We start from the raw sequence: 21,758 nt of genomic DNA on the forward strand, positions 1-21,758 counted from the left end.
CAAATTTGCAGCTTCGGTGTGATAAGAACCGTATGTTTTTATGGAATCTGAATTTTTGGTGCAGTGGTAAAATCACTACGAACTTTATTTAATGATATTACTGTTACAAAGAATTATAATGGAAATCTCATTTAAGAGTTCTTGCATGTTTTAAAGAGACAGATATCTCCAAAAATTTTTTTTTCAAACTCTGTAGATTTCTTGTTTGTTAAAAAATAAACCGTCGAAACTTAGGTGACCTTCAGGATGTCTATATAGATTTTCTTTGTAAGCGTAGGCAAAACCAAGCTTAATGTTTGAAATCCGAGTAAAGTAAATCCATACAAATTGCTCTAATCGCAATGCCAGTCTTGTGTAGCACCGATATCTGATTCCATGTGTGATTGGTTTTGTCACCATTAAAATATATATAAAAATTAGACATCAAAATCGAAAAAGAATAAAATTACTGTCAAGAAATGATTTGTAAGAAATGTATAATTACCATTTAAAAGAAAATCTCCTAAATTGTAACTCAGTATAAAATATTTTTTACGATATATTTATGCGTCATCTTCTGTTTTATAAAGATTTATTATTTTCCAAAATCACGTGAATTGACATTTTGTGGTCTGTTAATTTCCATTTCAGCAATTCTGCGAAAAAGTATTGAAATCAGATGGAAAATATATTTTAAACGAGATCGATATTCTCTTTAATTTCATAATTTTGCTAAGGAACCTAGTCTCCATTTGAAATATATACTTTTATTTTCGAGGCCGCATTTTAGAATGCAATCAAACTTACTACAGAATGACAAGTTGTGCTTAGCACGGTTTTAATATAAAACGAAATTGTTATAATAGAGTTGAATGGATTTGTTATGACTGCGCCATTCATTTCGTTTAGCATCATTAGATCATGAGAAAAACATGCGACTAATTCATATTCGCTTCCACTCCGATTGTAAAGTGGAACCTGCCAACTACAACCTTACAAAATCAATGACGCCAGCACCCCTGACAATGTATCTAACGACCTTCATATCCTACGCAATAAGTTAATTTAAATTGCAAATTTTATTGATCCCATAAAACACCTGACATTCTTATCATAATTTATTTCCTCCAAGTTAATTTCTTTCCAGTTCGTGTCCTTAATTGTTCCCTTGACATAGGAAGCCTTATAGCATATCTTTCTCTCTTAGCTTTTATGTGTAGAAATTCTCTTTCTGCGATAGGATACCACTCCGTCTCTATCGTTGTCTTTGTCATTCTTTTCCTGTTAAAACTTTCTCCGTTACTAATACGCAAACCCTGTTTCCACAATAGTTTTCTTTTCCCATTCCGAACGAGGTTCTGGCGTGTTGAATGACGCGAGCGTCAACGAAGCTGTCCCTTGTGGGTAGTCCCCGTCTTTATTTACCGGACGTTGATAAAACAAAAGGATAAAAGAACTTTCCAGCCCCGCGGGCAGCCAAACTGGGTATTGTGTGAAAGGACAAATGATGTTACTAACTCGGTCGATACGATTTGTCACAACTTGTAGAGGAAAGTTGTGACTTGGAGGAAAAAAATCTTAGCTGTATTATTCGGTGGTTCTGTTTTTTAAAGGGGAAAGATATTCTTAAACGAGGTCTCTGGACTAAAGAAATTCGATGGGGCTTGGTTAAGAGTGTATTTTCTAGAAGAAACCCATTGCATTAGATAAATTTGTTGACTCAAAAGAATTTTTTTCCTTTTGTTTCCTCTTGTTCTTTGTAAAAGCAATTTGTCGGTTTATTTTCTCGGCTGATAAGAAACTTGTAGTCGAACCTTGATAAGCATCAGGACACTGCGGCTGATACAATAACAGGGCGATGTTTTATCATCATCATAAATTTTTATAAAGTGAAGCAAATATATATCTTGCTACATGAATTCTTTAATTGTGCTGTACGAGATTTATCCTTAAGTTAAGACACAGTGTCGATATGAAAAAGAAAAGCTATGAATGACCGTATCAATTATGGATAGCAAACGCTCGTCTTAAAGCTATAGGAAAAGTTCCATAAAATTTTTGAATTTCAAATTATAGTTTAAATACCTACAATTGATATTAAATACTGTTTATATTTTATATTTATAATTTATTAATATAATATTGAGGACTATTTATAAAGTGAATAGTGATAATTAGTATAATTTTGTTAAGACGCTAATACTATGAACTTTTTCTCATGACGCATTTAAAGTTTTCTGCTTTGACTAATGATAACACATCAAGATATTGAGATCATGTCTGTACTTTACGATTTATTGCCATCAGGCAGCTTTAATTTCCATGTTTATTATTATTATTATTTTACTTCGCGGAATTATACGAGAAATCGCTTTTTACAAGAACAATTCCTTCACCATATTGACCGCGTTGTGTAAATTAATATTATACGAACTCTCGATTTTTCATCAAAGCCAGTCGCCCCCTTTTAATTTTTAAGTGATAGGTACGTTCAAATAATGTTGTAATTTAAATAGTCAGGTTATACAAGCTATAATTAATTTCTGGAAAAGAAAAGAAGTCGGAATTGAAAGGAAATTCAAATTTTCAAAAATTTTGCCTTATCTAAATTATTTTAAATTGGTCATTGTATTGACAAATCTAAATCTATGAAGGAAAATGCGTTTGCATGTGCAAACATTTCTTTTTTATATTCATATTTTTAAACAGTCTGATTTTTAAAAATATATTATCGCGAATTAATTTAGATAGTGTCGCGATTTGTTTTCGAAGGTCGACTGTATGTGAATATTATAAATTCCTAAAAGTCATTCGTGCATGTTTTTGCTCAGCGCAAAAAGAAATGATCCAAAGATTTACTTTTATTATTATTTAGAGCAAAATTAGAACTCAGCTCTAGTAATAAAAAAAAATCCTTTAGTTCCACTGCTTTGAAAGAAAGTAGCTGTTTACACCATCTAAAATAAAGCAGGTTTAAGCTCAAATCGATTCAACTTCTGCCCAACCTTGGGCCTCACACAAGGCCTTAAGAGCTGAATTTTCAATTTGAACAATGCCAGTGGTTCATAAAATGAAAGAATCCTCCTTGGTTGTTACACGCATGTTCACGCCCACCTGCGTGCACAGTTGCCATTAAAGTATCCGGCATAAGTAGCCGCAGAACTTCGAAGGCATCAATTAGCCAGTTGTCGGCTTTGTTCCGGCAATAAAGGAATATCTCTGCCCATTGTACCCAAACATCCCTGTCTTGGTAATAATCAGTATTCGAGTTGGATGGCCAAGGAACCTACCTAAACCACCGCCTACTTTTGTCGCCGATCTTTATCTGCCTTGCTGGGATTGATTTTGACGATGGCATCCTGTGCTGTGGGCGGGCGCCAAATTCAATTTCGACGAATGAAGTCGTCACGAAGACCACATCATTTTTGTCTCGGTGGATGGAAAAGGAGGTGACGAGATCTCTTGTACTCAGAACATCCATTTTGATTATCAGCTTATTTGTTTCGTGTATGCGATGAGGATCTATGAGTGACGAATCTAGGGGTCCACCGGCAGGGTCTTGACAGGTGTCTTGCGCAAACCGGCCATTAGTAAGTTATTAGATTTCGTGCAGGCTTCTGGCGATGGTTGAAAATTCAAGTAAATTACATTGTTCTGCCTCAACATTTTTGCAGTCTCACGATATAGGATAAAGACAAAAGCCATTAAAGTGGTTCAGAATTTACCGATCCATGAGAAGTTTGGGAGATCTTTGTCCGGTGCGTTCATTATATATGCTGTTAAAGATTCTTGGAAATCATCTTTGCCATCTGTCACTGAAATCTCTTTATGCTCCCAAATTCAAGGGTATGTCAAAAACTGTCAGAAATCGTTGCTCATCTCCAAGTAATTGCTTGTCTCGAATCTAATCTTTTGTTCAGGCTTTATTATTATAATAAAAAACGCATTGAAGCCTATTAATTTGGCATTATAAAATATCATGGATTTTTTTATTGTATTTTTAGACGGTGCAGGTAGTTCATGAGGACCAGGATGAGAAAATTGTATGCCGTGTAAATGATTGTGATGCCACCAGCCAAGTGAAAGCGAAATTATTGGATGCCGTTTATAAGAATACACCTTTCTCTCTGAGGCCATCTATACATGATGTTGACCTTGGTAAGTTTATATCCGATGCTCAAATGCTTACAACATTGAAATGATTAATGCACGTTATCAGCTAATATTATAAATTAATCGTTTTTCATTTCTCTTGAAACAAAATAATATCACTGAAGTTGCTAACTCTAATAGGGGCATACAAGGGTGGGGACAAAAAGTACCATTATGGTAGATTTACATCATGTTAACTGCTGTTGATAATCTCTAGATTTTTGTTTATGATTTTCAAAAGTTTATATGTTGATTAACTTTCTCTTAAAATCAAGGCGGAAAAATGGCGGAAAAGCCTATTTAATTGCAATTTTATCAAAATAGCAAATTTGTTATTATATAGTTGAAATTTTCGCCTCATTTTATATTATATTATTTTTAAATAATTTGTAGTAATTTTACAGAAATAGTGCTCATAAGTAGATAAGTTTCAATCAATTTTGAAAATCATTGAACAGAGTTAAAGCTTTCTACTTTTAATCTAGACTCGCATTTATCAGTATAAATAAATAATCAAAAGAAATCGAATTGGGATTTTAAAAAATAATTCTTATTATTACAGTAATAACCTTTTCTTCAAAAAAATATGAGGACTTCAAAACTTTTATTCTTATGAACGAAACATTGGATCCTAATTTTAAGTTCAACACACAATTGAATTTAATTAAATAATCGTGATAATTTTAGAAACTGTCATAAAAAATTTAAATAATTAAAAATATTCAATTATAGAACTCTTTTATTGTACTTTCTTTCCTCTTTGTACTTCTTATATCACTGCATGTTAATATGAATATCCATATTATTAAAATTCATGTAAAAACTTATATTTTGTGGTATTTCTAAAAATTGTATCCATTCTTGTATGAAATTAGTCTAATTGTAAGGCTGTATACATAAATTTCTTTCATTGTTCTTGTAGAATGGAGGCATGGTCGTGGCGGTCATCTCACGCTAGCCGATGAAGATTTAACAACCAAAACTATCCACGGATGGAGACGACTGAACACACTCCGTCACTACGGTGTGAAAGATTCTGCTGTTATGAGCCTCGTGACGAAACAAAATGATAGCTTCAGTTCCAATTGTAAGTCTTATTTCCAAAATAATCATAAAATACTGTAGATTCTCAACTATCGGACTGAATGTAGTGGAAGAGCAGGATAATAAAAAAGCCAGATAGGTCGGAACTCTCACAAATGCTCACTTCACCCATACCATTAACCCCTTAACTGTCATGGCCGTGTGTCAAAGCGGCATCGAATAATCGCTTCTCATAAACTGAAATAAATTATTATCAGGCATAATAAATCAATAGAAAAATTATGCATAATCCACCATGTCCCATGGATTCTTAAATGAATCAGTAAAACAATACTTTCCCGAAACAGAAGGTATTTATAGGCCAGTACTTTATAAATATCTGTTAGTTTCTATCAAAAAAATTATACTTGTGGAGAGTTTAAGATCCTTTGATAGCGCTGGACTTGGCGCATTTTTATCTTCCGTTTCTGCCTGAGAGTGGATAATAGTGATTTTTCAATCGTATGCGCCTTGATTATTTTAATTTATATTTTAGGATATTACTATTTTTCAATTGCTGTTAGTTCATTTGGTTATAATAATACCGAAAATTTTTAGTACATTATTATTTTAATAATAATATATTAGCTATTGCTATATCATATCCGTCATTGATTGTTTTGGTGTTTCACCTTCTATTGGCTGAAGGTTTTACTACTGTTAACTGTATTGAGATATCTGATTACACCATAAAAATGATTGCATGTAGTTAAAAAAAAATTAGATTATTCGGTTGTAAATTTCGAGTAAATCAGTTGAATTTTATTAAAATTTTGTCATTAATATTATATTATTTTTACCCCAGAACAGCATTTCAGCCTTCTTAAAGCATGGTCACTTATGTTAATTCTCAGCACGTTGACTGCAGCTCTGAATTTCTTACAATGTAATTTGCTGCGCCTGCTGGTGACCTCCACGCCAGTCAAGTACGGCCTTTTAATAGAAAAGACCGTACTTTTCTATTAAAAACATCCATATAAACTAAAATATTTGTTTTTGCCAATCTTATGAACCTTAAAAAAATAATATTAAAACCATCTTTATAGTAATAAGAGATTGCATTGAAAGTAAACATTAAAATTATTTCAGAATAACCAAAAAAATTTTTTTATATATATTTCAGTATTTTTAAATCGTTATTTGTTTATGAACATTTTTTTTTTTCAATTTTTCTTATGCCTTATTTATTTATATTTTGTTTCAACAGGTACAGGGAACAATTCGCTAAATTCTGTGTCACCAATCGTCGGACATTACGATGTGGAACAAGGCTTGCGTTATTGGCATTTAGTGAAATATCAAGATGATCAGTCGAATATTAAGGACTACAACCACAAGTCCATACCAGAAATATTCCTTACTCGTCTTCTCTCTACAAAGGTAGGTTTTGCATGAATGTGTATTAAAGCCTTTATTCGATGACGGATAATACAGATATTTTAAATTTGCACTGGAAAATGTTAATTAAATGACCACAGCTCAATGAATTAATTAACCTATAACATTAAAAGAGAAATAACTTTTGAGTCTTTGCAGTTAATAATTGCAATTCTTTTTTAATGAACATTTTAAGGGGATTTCACCTACGATGAAATGAAAACTTTCAAAATTCTTGTTAGATATTTCCTCATTGCTTTAGAAAATTTAGGTCCCTTTTGTACTTTGAGGAGCGATTTAATTTTTTATTTTAAATGCATAAATATCAATTTTTGTTATAAAATTAATGTTAAATTGTGTTAAATTTGACGGTGTGGAAAACATTGAAGGAAAAAAAAAAGATCTTAGGAGTGATTGGTCCATTTGGAAACAATATTAGTTACCCATCCTGATTTCAGTAAACTTGCAACATAGTTTCTTCCCCCTTTACACATTTTCAAATTTGAAGTGAATTATTAAAAACAAGGGACTAAAAATTTCTTTGGTCTCATTTTTAAAAACTATAAAAACAAACATACCAAACTTTGTTTTATTTTTGCGTAATACTGTCTGCGCAGAATTTTGAATTTTTTTTTAATGGTGTAAAACTCAATTTTCATTACAAAAAAAGTGATCCAGAAGATTTATCGAACCATGTTCCAAGATAAGGTTGTAAAAAATTGCATTCATTTCTTCCAAGTTTAATTCAAAGATTCTAAAGTCTTTGAGCTAGGAAGGAGAGGGTGGAAAAGGGGGGGGGGGTAGTTTTCTTAAATTCTTAACAGTTAATTTGTAGTGATGCCCAGATCATGTGTTCTTCCCTATCAATCCGAACTTAGTTGTACCGCAGAATTGAATTAAGAATAGATTTATCCGAGACCTATTTGTATATTATCAATATTAAAGGTCGGCCTTGGTAAAAGGATAGTTACGCTCAACAATGTCCTTTTATATCCTCTGTCGTCGTATGCATTTGTAACGACATATGAAATTATTTCAATTCAAAGTTGTAGGTTAATTAAAACTCACAATGCATTTTCTGCGTTAGTATTAGTATTTTATTTTAATTAGCAAGATTGATATTTGTTCTATGCTTTTGATACTAGAATATCTAAAATTCTATAAAAAGTATTGGATATTTTCTGACTGTGTTTTCATATCTCCTTCAGGGCACCGTGCAAAAATTCGTGGACGACTTTTTGACTACCATCTTGACAGCCAACGAACGTCTTCCCCCGGCAGTCAAGTGGCTCTTTGATCTACTCGACGAAGCTTCGGCTGCACATGGTATCCTCGATCCTGAAGTGGCGCATGCATGGAAAAGCAATAGGTAAACACACGCTTCATCTATTGCGTGACTATGATTGATCAATACTTCCCAAAATTAGACAAAACACGGATATTGATTATTTGTCCTCCAAAAGAAAATGGGACGAGAAAAATGTTCTTCAACAAAAGTTTTTGAATATTTGTCACGAAGAAAAACAGATTCAAGTCCTCGAAGGAACTAGAACTACGGATGTTCTGAAGTAATCCACAAAATGTAATTACATTAACGATAAATTAATGACTCATTTTGCCATTCATCTTCATCAAACTTTCGGTAAATTATTCGAATGATGCTGTTTTTAATTTCGTAAAAACATAAGTTGTTTTTGAAGATTTAATAATTATTTCGCCCTTTATTTTATGAATGTGTGTAATGACATGTTATTGAAAAAGATTGCTCATCATTATCTATATATTATTCGTATTTCATTTATGATATTGGTGAACAGCGGCAAGTTATTATATAGTGAATTGTTAATAATTTTTCCTTTTGCAGCCTTCCGTTGCGCTTTTGGGTGAATTTCATAAAGAATCCAGACTTTGTTTTGGACATCCAGAAAACACCGGTGGTGGATTCCTGCCTCTCCGTTATTGCGCAAACATTGATGGATGCATGTTCCACATCGGAGCACAGACTTGGAAAAGTAAGTGTCTTTACAATGGAAAATAAAAATTCGCAATGAATTGAATTCAGAATTAAAATATATATATGTTACCGTTAAAGTATATAATGCAGTTATTTCATAGAATACCTAGTTATTCCATGAAATAACTGATCGTGTCCGTTAAAGTGTGTAATATGTTATTAATTTGACACTTTAACTAGTTATTCTATGAAATAACTAGGTATTCTATAAATTAAGTAATGAGAGACCGTTAAAGTGTAAAATAAACAATTTATCTAAAATGAAATTAAACTAATGATAGAGAATTAAAATAAAAAAGAAGCAATTTATCTAATTTATGCAGCGTATAAATGGTATTTATGGAAACGTACCATAAAATCATTTGTTACAACAAGGATTACTAAAATGACACTTAGAATTACAAAGAACATTATTTCTAAAACAAACAAACAAAAACATAAATGCAGTAGGGGTGGAAGGTAAATGTATTTGTCGTGCGAGATATATGATATAGATTATTTTACACTTTAACGGGCTGCAGATCGTTATTCTATGAAATAACTAGTTAAACCATGAAAGACAAGAGAGTTTTACACTTTAACGGACACGATCAGTTATTTCATGGAATAACTAGGTATTCTATATAATAACGGATTTCATACTTTAACGGTAACATAACTAAAAGATAATTTATTTTCAACAAATACTAGTTACAAATCTCATTCATTGAAGATATTGTTAATATTCATTTTCATTATATTCGATTTTTTTTTAAGATGCTCCAACTATATACATTTAATAACATTTTATTCACATTTTTAATTTTCCCCCCTCATCACTTAAATTTAATTCAAAAATAAAAACTTTCTAACTTATGGCTGTTTTTCCAACGTCTCTCAAAATGCAGTTGTAATTTTCTGACAGCGATATAGACATGCAGATAATAATATCACGAATCTCCATAAAATTGCAGAATCAGTCATTTTCTGTAGTTTCATTTTCCAAATGAAATGAAAATTCCTTGTCGAGAGCATTAAAGCTTAGTCGTAAGACGATGTCAACTCGGTCCTTTTGTCTCTCTACAAAGAATACTATTTCTATTACTGATTATGGATCAATAATATGAAAATTGCCGCTAAAATGAAAATTACTGCCATCTGCTAAAGATAATCAAATAAGAGTCTTTGAAGTAAAATATCTCTTCTTTGTTTCCTGATGACTAATTTTTAACCCTAATCTTTCAAAGTTATAGTGGTTGCTGTCTTAGTTCTGCCTATTTCGAAGTGCTGAATCAACGATTTCTTATCTAATGCATATAAAATAAGAATGTTAAAAAGACGTTTCTAGTTTAATTTACTTATTCTTCGATTTGACATTACAAGAGGCAGCGAGACTTCACATCCTGAATTCTAGTATGATTATGGACTAAAATCAATTATATCCTTATTTAGAAATTTTAAAAGGTTAAAACCTTATAGATTTTACTTGCTTAACAGCACATTTGCGCTTCTTCAAAAGAATGTATACCAATATTTTATGTGTATCTTAATTTGACTAATTTGCGCCAATAATTAAAAAAATGTCTTTTCCATTGTACATTGATAAAAAATGCCGTGCAAAGTATGTTATGATAAGTGGCATGCTTTGCATTGCATTTAAGAAAGTATGCTCTATAAATAGCTGTCCAGTATTCCAAATCATTTTGATTTTATTTACATAATAAAAACGTTCGTTCAGAATTAAATTTTATTGATAACAATGATACAAGTATAACTAAGAAATATAAAAATTGTTTTCTATGCCCTTATTTTCACTCTTTTCCCAACTGATAGCTTCACATTACTTCTAGGTAATAACATCGGACTAACTAGTCTAAATAAGCATTGAATTTTCTAATTAACAAACTAATTAATTTGAATAAAACCATACTGTTCCTCTTATTTTTGATCATTGTAGCCAAATATTTAAATGAATCATATACAATACAGCATTATTATTTCCTATAATTCTATATATACATATAATAATGACTCAAAAATATTTCATATGTTATTAGAATCCGTTTGAATAGATTTTCTTTATAGTTCGCTCGTAAATATCCTAGCAAATGAAAAAGATTTTTGTGAAAATTTCATGACGAATCCTTTATTATTTATTTATTAAAAATATTTCTATGGATTAAAAATTATTTTATCTTGAATGTTTACCATTTCTATTGAAAGAGAATATTTTAAAATAATTTTATGTCCTTGGCCCCAAATTTCTGCTCAAATTATTTAATTAAATTCATTTACCTTTGTCAAAATTCGCCATCATTTAGCTTCCAGCGGTTTTTGAAATCCTTTGATGTAATTTTTTAAAAAAATTAAGTTTGCTGGTGATAGTAGTGTAGCTTAAAAATAGTAATAGTGTAGCTTAAAAATTATTTAGTACTAAAGTATTATCTACATAAAATTAGCTATATTTTTAATTATTGGATCTTTTTGCATGCCCATTGACGTTCATTCGCTTTCTACTAAATATTATGTTGCTCCAGGGATGGTAGCTAAAATATGATTCATTTGAACAGTGTAATATTCTAGTTATTGCTTAATAAATGACGATGAATGTAATCTTAATCGTTTTCTACCTCTTACTTTTCAGGATTCTCCTTCAAACAAACTGCTGTTTGCTAAAGACATCCCCACTTACAGGAAGATGGTGAACAGATTTTATCAAGACGTCGCATCTTTACCCCCAGTCACAGATCAAGAGATGTGCGTTGCCATGCAAGCTCTGTCAATGGTAAGTAGAACGCATAGGAAATCGCTTTCAGCTGTCAGTGAAATTAGACTTTACTTGCTTATATACAAGGAGAAAGTATTGTAATCGTCAAAAAACACATTTTGGAATTACTTCCATATATTTATGAACACGATAATCAGAAACGCTTTGAGCCAGATAGATAATATATGTTGTTTCTACACTAAAATTGTGAACGGAATCCATTTATAGGTAATTTATTTGATTGCCTGATAGAATGTGGTAACTACAAAAGCAAAAAGCTTGATCATTAGATCTGTATTAAATTTTGATCAGAACTTCAAGGAGTTGATGGTCTGTTTATTGGCATTCATATCAATTCTAAAACGCAACGAGTTAGATAAATGAAAAAAACATGTCATCCTTATCACTAAAATTGTAGTTTTATGTCAAATTTTGGTTCCAATTAAGAGAAAAAAAGATATGTTAAAATTATATCTGATTTCTTTCACTGAAGCACAAGAATAAAATGGAACAAACTATGGAATAAACAATAACGATTTCTAAAGATTTTTATAATTCCTTCTTGATGTGTACTCTATGGAAGGTGTTAAAAAATATTTCGTTTCATTACTTTGACAGATAAAAATCATAATATTATTTCGTACTGAAAATGTTAAAATATTTATCATCAGAAGGCTGGAGATGCATGTTAGTTGAAGTATTCTTATTGTATAAATAGACGATTCTGCACAATGGATCGATCTTTATGGACCAAATCGCACATTACCATCTAATCGTGCTTCGTATAACTGCAATAAACACATGTATTGACTGACATCATTAAAAAAATAATTTCGAAATTTCAGTGGAATAAACATCGATAATTTAATTATGCAAAAGTTATGTTTCTAAATCACTTTATATACATTTTTGATACTAACCACTTGTTTCTATTATGCTGACCGAAGGTAAATTTCAAAATAATAGTAATAATAAACCTTAAAATCTGTTTTTTAAAATTGTGTTTCCCGTATTTTTTCAGTCTCATAATGGGGAATTCGACATTATCAGCGCTCTTCGTGAATTATATGTTTATGCCGCCAAGTATAATGACCAGGTAAGACGATTTTTATACCCGTCATGTGTCTTCAAAAATTATGTGTTCTTTATCACCTTTTTATTATATCCATTTAAACTGTGGGAAAATGTTCTTTCATTGTTTATCCAGTGTTGCTCTTATTAATCGGAACATTCTGTTAAAATTATTTTTAAACTTAATTTTTTTTTCTTTTTATGTTTGTGAGATCTAATTCGGGAATAATTGAAACTAGCGTATTGTTTTTATTGAGTCAAAATAGGGTTTAATGTATCTAATGAAACTAACTTTTAAAAAGTACAGATAAATTAAATTTTATATCTTAAAATGTATTTTGATTAAAATAATAAATAAAAATATAATGATTATTATTTGATAATATTATAATAATAAATGAATATTATCTTTAAAAAAAATCAATGAGCATTGTCGGGGTTACATCAAATATCGCATGTCAAATTTGTTGAAACATCTTAGTAGTGCAAAGCACATACATATGCTTGCTATGTCTGCTCTCATGTCACGTTATCACAAAATGCCATGTATGTTATTGGATGTGGGAGGGGGTCAGTTTTGCATCAAAATTTCATATATTTTGACGTATGATATCTTGAGTAACAGCGACGGCGCACTGCATATATAAAAGAATATTCTGAAAAGTAGATGAAAAATGCTATTTAAAATTAAATAATGAGCGTAAGTTTTTTCTGTGGTGGTGGTATGGCATGAGAGTATTGGGTAAGTCTTGAGGGGAAAGGAACGCAAAACAAAATACAATTTCGTTTATATTATTTTTAAAACTGAGCATGACGAATGTAACGAAAAATTAGCACTACCCAAAAGACATTTATCCTCATCACCATTGATAATCAAATTATAACAAATGTTTGCAAATTAATTTTCTTGCGTTTGTTATTATATTGAAACATTTCCTAAAACCAACCTTTAAAAAAGATGCTTATTGTTATGTTATCTATTTTTCTAGCCTGTATTTCGCGTAATTGTATAGTTGTAAGGATACAGCTCAATCCATATTCGAAAAAAATGTGTTTACCGTTGGTTTGATTCTTCTTACCAAAAGTAAGAAGAGAAAAATTGTGTATGTGCTGTGTAGATGACGCTCAGTCTATAATGAAGTTAGTTCATGTGACCTTTATTAAACGCGCCATTATATATCAAATTTTGAATTATACTGTGCATCTTGTTGAAAGGAAAAGAACGTAACTTTACCATACAGTACAACATAATATCAGATTAATTAACCCTTAAAAATAAGTTAGGGCCGGTACAACGATGTTGGGTTGCATGAATATTGCAGGCTTAAAACACTTGTCATTCAATTTTTTTTTTTTTTATCCTAACAATATAGACTAGAATCATGATAATTTTAGCTGCTAATCAAAGTAAACTGCATCATGGTCAAAAAAAATTGTGTATGCGTTTTAAGCCTAAAATATCTATGCCACCCAATGTTGCTAATCGAGAGTTAATTAACCTCGTTATAATTGACCAGGCCTTGATACTATATGCTTCCCAAATGGATTAAATTTGCCAAACTTCTAAGTTTTCTACATTGTTAACATGTTTCCTTCTTCTGTAGGTCTTGGAAGCTCTGGACACCGATCCTTATTGTCAGAAAATGCATTTAGCGGAGAAACTGGAAACAGTGGCGTGCACCCTCGAAGGAGAGGAGACGTCCGTCTGCTAAGGGACTTCAGCTGTCAACGCTGCTGGTCAGCGTTTATTAACAGACCTTCCACGGTGTGGATTCTGCCATCAACATTCCATTGACTGGCATTGTTTCGTCGGATTCGGCAAGAAGAGATTGACTGCTAGGAAACCGGCTCTCCTTTTACTAAAGAACACCAGTCAAAACAAAACCGGGCATTACCCTTGCCGGAGCAAAGCGAACTTGCCTGAAAGGAAAAAAAAAGAGGCACAGTTTTATCCTCCAAGCATCATTGTTGTGTATATATAACATATTATAGTCATCGTTGTACGTAAGACAATTGGCGCATTGTGTCTGAGCGAGATATTACGTTTTTTGTTCCAAGCAAAACCCGCGACCTTTAATGGACTTTGAAGGTCATGTAAAACCTCGTGAAGATCTATTTCCATTTCTGTTTTTCGATGTTCGCGTGAGATGTTGTCTATTTTTTGTTTTTTGAACAGCGAAAGCAACTTTCATTCAAGAGCATTGCAGAGCTTTCAGAATTCGATATGAGTTGAAGACGTCTGGTGTGTGAAGAGCTTCAGATCTGGTACCGAACCCGAGTCAGTGGAACTACTCGGAAGGGTTTTTTTAATAAGGAAATGAAAAAAAGAGGCTTGATGGCAATTCTGGGATCGCTTGATTTGAGCTTGAGAACACTGAGAAGAGCGCTGTCTTCGGACCATGTCGTCCACTCCCTGCTTGTTAAGAGTTTAAATATTTATAAATAGGATTCATTTGCGCCTTTGTCGTCTCTTTCATGTGTCAGCGGGCTCGAAATGAACTACCTATTCCAACTTTTTCATATTTTTGTACATAATTTACTTGATTTAGGACAAACATTAAACCTAACGTTATAATTTTTGACTATGTTTTTAAATGAATGATTTCTAATGAAACGATAGTTTTATTATACATACATATGTTAAATTTCTGTACTTGCCATTAAAAATTTCATATTTGAATTTTAAATGAAATGAATTACAATTTTTTAAAGAGGTAGATACTTTTTACCCAAGCTTTAAATGTCTGCTTTCGATATAGTAGTTAAAATAGCACGATAAAGCTCCTTGCATGCTTTTTATAACAGAATTTTTAGTAATAGTAGACTAAGAACTTTGATTTAAATGATTGATTGTTAAATTTAACCATTTTTTTTTTTACATATTAAAATTTGGGACTTTTTTATTCATTATTTATTATAGTCCCTAATTTTAATTGTTTATTTTTATATTAAAAAATAGCATAAAAGATATAATTTTAGACTTAGCATTTTGCTTTATGTATTATTTTCTGATTTAAAATGCTCATGGCAGATTCAATACTTTTTGCAAAAGCGAGTCCGCCAAAGTTATTTATTTTTAAATCAAAATCACGTTACATCACTCATTTAAAACATATTTTATTCTATTTATAATTTTTAATAAATGCCAGATTCATATAATTTCAAGAGATTGATGTGCTGCTTTTGATGTTCCTTAATTCCCGCAAATATCTTATGATACTTGTGTTTTTGTAATAATGCGAGTCGAGCCCGCTCTCAGCAATCAGACTGCGACCTTTCATGTCGAAAAAGTCACCCCTCGTCCCCCAGTGGCGGATGTCCGCCCCTTGTGTCATACACGCTGCCTGTGATACATTCTTGTCATTAACCACCACCAGTGACTCTTGATGAGCCGATAGTCGTTTGAGCTTCGTCTCGTGTGCCAGTCGCGCTTCGAACGGATTCTTTAATTTTGGCTGTGATATATTCTTCCCTAAGGACGGCTGCCACTTCTGCTATGTCACCTCCCGGGGGATGCACGCGCGAACTATTTTTTTATATAAGAGACGAAACTTGTAGCCATTGTATTGAAGGAATAAACGATTATAACACTTTAATCTCACGGTGTGTACATCTCTTTGTTGTTGTTCGTCATTTACTGTGTATAATATGTGTGCAATGTAATTGAATCAGCAGTTTGAAGAAGAGCACAAATCCAGAAAATGTTTTCTGGGGAGCAATTTAAAATAAAGAAATTTTTTTATTACTTATTCTTAATAAATCTTTAAATGAGATTCTTTTCATCAATGGTTTACTTAGAAATTTTAATTTCTCGTATACATAAGATACGGAGAGAAAATATTACAATCGTCAAACCTCGAAATTTTGATGAATTTTTACATTCCAGACTGCTTTCAGCTCAGAAACTCATTTTTGGATTTATGAGTATCTACCAATGATCACAATAATTGAAAAATTATGTGAACATAATCAAATACATTGAGCTTGTCTAATAAATTGTTGATGTATGGATTTTACACCAATTTTGAATGAAATCCATTAATAGAAGTCTGGCAGTACGAATACAAATTAACACGATAATGTAAAATTCAAAGAGCTAGACAAATAAAATTTACACCAATTTTGAATGAAACACCAATTTTGATTTCTTTGATCTGATTTTACACCAATTTTGAATGAAATCCATTAATAGAAAGTCTGGCAGTACGATTACAAATTAACACAATAATATAAAATTCAAAGAGCTAGACAAATAAAATTTGGTACAAAGGATGAACATCTAAAATGTAGATCCATGTCAAATTTTTGATTAAATCCGAAAAAGGGTTGACCGTCGGTCTGTACTTTCGCATGCATGTAAACGCAATGATTTAACCCTTTACACTCGAAGCGTACCTCTCACTCACCATTCAAGATAGTGCATCATTTTGACGTTTTTTTTATTATTTTTTTAATTCTGATTTTTTAAAAATATCTAAAGAATGGCTAGAAGATGTAGATTAATTTTTCGGTAAAATTCAACCTAAAACTATAATAAATATTTTTTTTTTTAGCAATAAGCAAGGCCTTGTGTTAGCTGAATAATTTTGCATCGAATTACTCTTTTCAGAGTGCAACGGGTTAAATAAATGAAATTTTGTATGGGATCTTGTGACTACAATTGTAGCTCTATATCTAAATTTAATCGGAGAAAAAGCGTCCAAAATACATATTACAAAGATCAATATTTTGCAAGTATTGTTTGTCAATGCCATGCAAAATCCACAATTTTATGCAAGGAAATAACACCTTTATAACAGAATGTGCAAGAAATTTTGGGGTAGACCATCCCTATAGGTTTTATAATTGAAATTAAAGATCTGTATGATAACATACTTTGTAGCATTTCAATGTTTTTTTTTTCTTTAAATTTTTTTATTGAATTATGAGGAACCTCTTTGCTATAAAAACATTTTATAGCAAAGGAGGATGAATTAAATTTTGAATATGTCTTAAAATGCACAATAAGAGAAAATAAAATACTTTTGCTTATCAAAGGATATGTCTGAAATTCCAGTCAAAACAGATCAATTCTTGTTTATAGTTTATATCTTAAATTTCACAGAAACACTGAGATATAATATATGGGATATAATATAATAACACTGGGATATAAGAAAACAACAAGTTCACCAACTTGATGAAATTAAGATGAATTCTGAACTGGATAGTTTCACAGAAACAATAAGAGGAGAATAAACAGAAATGCTCAAAGCAAAAATTTTAATTCGATTTTCTTTGTACTGGCTTGATAGTATAGAAAGAGGCAAAACAAAGTTCTTGTACTTCAAACTGAGGTGCTAACAATTTGTTTACAGTCTTTCTCTCAAATCTTTTACTTTCTCGTATATGAAATATAGAATAAGGATACAAAATCTGACAAGAAAAAAAAAATATCCAGTAAAACTTTTCTTTACTGGACATTCTAACTTTTACAATTTTTTATGTTGTAATAAATCTGCAATTTGGACTATTGTTTTTGGAGTTAATTACTACTAAAAAAACACGCACACTTTATTATTGGAAAGTTCCGTTCCTGAACATAAAATTTGGAAAAAGCAACAAAACGGTTAAATGAAATATAAGATCTTTAAACATAAACTTTAAATTTATATCAAATTTGGGAGAAAAATTTTCATTAAGTAGTGTATATCGATCATTATCATTATATATACGAACGTAATAAATTCAAGAGTTAAATGGAGGAAATTTAGCATAAGATTTTTATCTCTAAAGTCTAGATGTATTTTAGACCAAATCAGCCTATTATCTTGTCTGTTTCTTTATATTTAAAAAAAACGGGAATTAAAAGACATAAATTGTATGAATGAAATTTCACATGAGGTCTTACAACAAAATCATACATTTGTATCAAATTGTAGCTCATCTGTCAATGATAAGAGATCTAAAATCCATAGATTTGTTTCATTATGTGATAAAGGTCAACACAAAACATGTCATACCGTGAATTTCACTAAATAATCGAAAAAAAATTAGTTCCACTAAAATCACAGAAGTTATGCTTCCATTTCTACACATAAAACAAATAGTCAAAAATAAAAAAGTTCCATTAAATTCACAGAAGATATAATTCCAGATACCATTCCCATACATAAAAGAAATAATGGAAAATAAAATAGTTCTAAAATCAATGAAACCATGATTTCAAGAACGATTCCAAAACATGAGAAAAATAATCGAAAGTAAAATAGTTCCATTAAAATCACAGAAGATATGATTCCATGTACTATTCCCACACATGAAAGAAATAGTCGAAAATAAATCAGTTCCACTAAAATCACAGAAGCTATGATTTCAGGTATCATCCCACACATAAAAGAAATAGACGAAAGTAAAATAGTTCCACTAAAATCGCCGAAACTAAAATTCAGATATTACTCCCAAATGCAAAAAGAAAGCATTTAATATAATGACTATCAAATCATACTTTTCATTTTACTTAATAGTAATTTGTTGACAAGACGACGTCAGTTGCACTGCAACCTTTAAGATTCTGTTGTAAAAGCTCAAGGATCAGAAATGTGGATTCTGTTGCGATATTTGTTACTTTGTTATTTAGTTCAACACCAAGTTAGATTGAAATTCATATTTAAAACCAAGTTTTCATATAATTCTGTCTTACTAAACTCAGGTTAAAAAAGTTGAATCAATTTCTTACACACTGGTGCTAAAAATAACTTCTGCTGGAGAGGAATGTTACGATTACTTCTGAATTGCAGGCCTCTTTTGTTTGAATCACGACATTAAGACAGCCTTTCATAAAAGTACTGAGGTTTATATTATCGCTGACACTGAAAGGTGTATTAGTGAGTTTTGCTAAATGCTCTTAAACAGAATCTTCAGATGGCTGATGCATTTGAAAAGGTTTAAGTATCATAGAATGAAGCTCAGCTATTGAATCAATAAATTCAAAATAACCTTGAAAACCAAAGAACCACTTCCTAGCCTGAGCAACTAATCTTATTTCGTCAGTGTTTGATTCATATGAAAACTAATTCCTGTAGTTATTCTCATCAACAAACTACCCTTAATCACCTTTCATTTTCCAGAAAAATCTCTGTAGTCCCATTTTATCGTGTAATTTCTAAGACAAAAATCTTAGACAGCATATCCTAGTCACAATACTGTGTGGATTTCGGAACTTAAATCTGAAAGTCTTGTCAACTCAATACTGCATACTGCATTAATAGTCATAATCTCTAGAGAAATTACAAAAATAAAGCTTGAATAGAACTCTCAACCTCAACAATTGGACAGATTTTGCCAATTTGCAGGCTTTGTAAACCCATCAAAAATTGTCTATGATCACTGTTTAAATTTAATTTGAAATTGTATTTTCTTCCACTCAATGAGATGTAGTTAAATGAAAGTTTGGTTGATATGACTAAATTAATATTACTAATATGATTGGAAAATAGAAAACAGTTAATTTTGTTTAAAACGAAAGTTACGTATTGCTACAAATTCGTAATATTGCTTCTCGGCGTATTAAATCTTCTAGAAAGGAAGAGAATTTTACAAATATTTTAATGATCGCTAAAGGATGCCGGGTCAGTCACTGCCAGTCTTGGCAACGACTTTCTCGAAATGAATGGAAGGATCCTAAATATTCGAGAATCTTAGTGATAACTTGATTAGGAATCGAGTTACAGCAACTGTTATAGAGATTCAGCGCCCTACCAAGCAAGCTATAAAATCAGAGAAGAGAAAAAGTCCCAAGATAAGCACCTTATTGGACAAGATGCCCCATCAACACTTCTCTTATTGAGAAGAGTCAGTAGTAATAGTTTAATAGAGCAAACGAATAGTCGAGCGAAGTCTCTCTTTAGTGTTGATCTACAAAGAGTTGTCTTTGAGCGCTTTGTGCTCTTCTCTTTGTTTAACAGAGATTTGCTGCCTGTGTACTGCTGCTTCCTTCAAGCGCCGTTTTGCTGTTGTGTATTCATGTAGAAGAAAAAATCATTATCCCATGCTGTTCAATTTTATCTTTAGCCGTACATCTTTTGAACGAATTTTTTTCGTAACAGTATTGTCAAAGCATTTTTTTTTTCTGTCGACTTAAGAGTCAAAGGAACGAATTTTGTGTCCTATACGATGATTTCTGCATTATAAATCAAGACTTTAAAAAGTCGTTTAAATGTTGATTTCTTTAAATTGGAGTACTTCCTTTTGATACGACATATTAAATACTTTGGTGAATATTTTTTTCTTGCCATTTAAAAAAAAATTCCATCTAAGCTCTTTAACGCCATTTTTCCACTTCCTTGAATAAAAATGAATTTTGTTATTTTGGCACGGTATTTTATACAGTACCGTACTTTATACAATTGCAATATTCCAATGGAATTTCCAGACAGAAATCTGATAAATACATAACATAAATTTCAAAACTGAATTTTTAACAAAACGAAACTGGCATGTATTTAAACTATAACGCAAATTTAAAAGTTCTACTAACGCTGCTTATATTTGCATAAATATCTTAAATCTAAATTGCTCAATGTTTCTGATGCATAATCAATACAATTTATTGGTTTATGCTCAAAATATTCAGTGGGGCCAATGTTTATTCAGTATAATGAAGTTACATAGCAATTTTGGTGCTAATATCATAAAAGAAATACCATATCATACATTCCATCTTAATCGAAAAAATTCGTCTGCAGCGATAAAAGCACAAATATCATTTATCAAATGATTATCTACTAACACTTAAGCTTTCGGATTTTGTATATGAAATGTATAAATAAAATTTTCTTGAACTTATTTTTAGTAAAAGCTATTTAGAGGTAATATTCAAAGTTGTAAAATTGTTATGAGTTCAAGTAGATTATAACTTTTATTATTACCGTTTATTTAAATACAAAATTTGATATAAAACATTTCCGTAGAAGAGTACTTCTTGGAAAATAATTCTGCTTTAATGGATATTAATTTTAAACAGATTTTTAACCTCGTATTATGACATCATTTGGTTCTCTAGAAGGATGGAAAATACACTGTCGTTAAAATTAACTGAGACTCGTAGCTCCGTTTCTACTGAACGAATTCGAATGAAACTTCAAATATTTGTTATTTAAACTATTGTGGCAAGATTTCCAATGAAAAAAAAAATAGTTTTAAATTTTTTCTAACAGGTGGCGCTGTAACGAAACAAAAAGGAAAATAATAATTTAAAAATAAAAGAATAACAGAATATTTTATATATTTATACACCTGTGTGTTTTATGTACATGTTGATCAGAAATATGCTGAGAGTGCCACCGCGTTATCAAC

The 21,758-nt window shown here is 31.1% G+C and overlaps 1 protein-coding gene across 8 annotated transcripts in view; it reads left to right on the forward strand.

The window, feature by feature from the left end:
* The window catches only part of LOC129991361 (plexin-B-like), a 454,065-nt gene extending 438,047 nt beyond the window's left edge, over positions 1-16,018 (forward strand). For all 8 annotated transcript variants that reach the window (XM_056098226.1, XM_056098227.1, XM_056098225.1 and 5 more), the window contains 8 exons: positions 3,984-4,137; positions 5,054-5,218; positions 6,422-6,594; positions 7,800-7,960; positions 8,456-8,603; positions 11,229-11,369; positions 12,373-12,447; positions 14,027-16,018. In XM_056098226.1, the coding sequence (XP_055954201.1) occupies positions 3,984-4,137; positions 5,054-5,218; positions 6,422-6,594; positions 7,800-7,960; positions 8,456-8,603; positions 11,229-11,369; positions 12,373-12,447; positions 14,027-14,134 (1,125 nt within the window). In that variant the 3' untranslated portion in view covers positions 14,135-16,018. The remainder of the gene's footprint in view (positions 1-3,983; positions 4,138-5,053; positions 5,219-6,421; positions 6,595-7,799; positions 7,961-8,455; positions 8,604-11,228; positions 11,370-12,372; positions 12,448-14,026) is intronic.
* The last annotated feature ends 5,740 nt before the right edge of the window (positions 16,019-21,758 follow it).

The sequence above is a fragment of the Argiope bruennichi genome, chromosome 2 (genome assembly GCF_947563725.1).
Source record: "Argiope bruennichi chromosome 2, qqArgBrue1.1, whole genome shotgun sequence".
Lineage (NCBI taxonomy): Eukaryota > Metazoa > Arthropoda > Arachnida > Araneae > Araneidae > Argiope > Argiope bruennichi.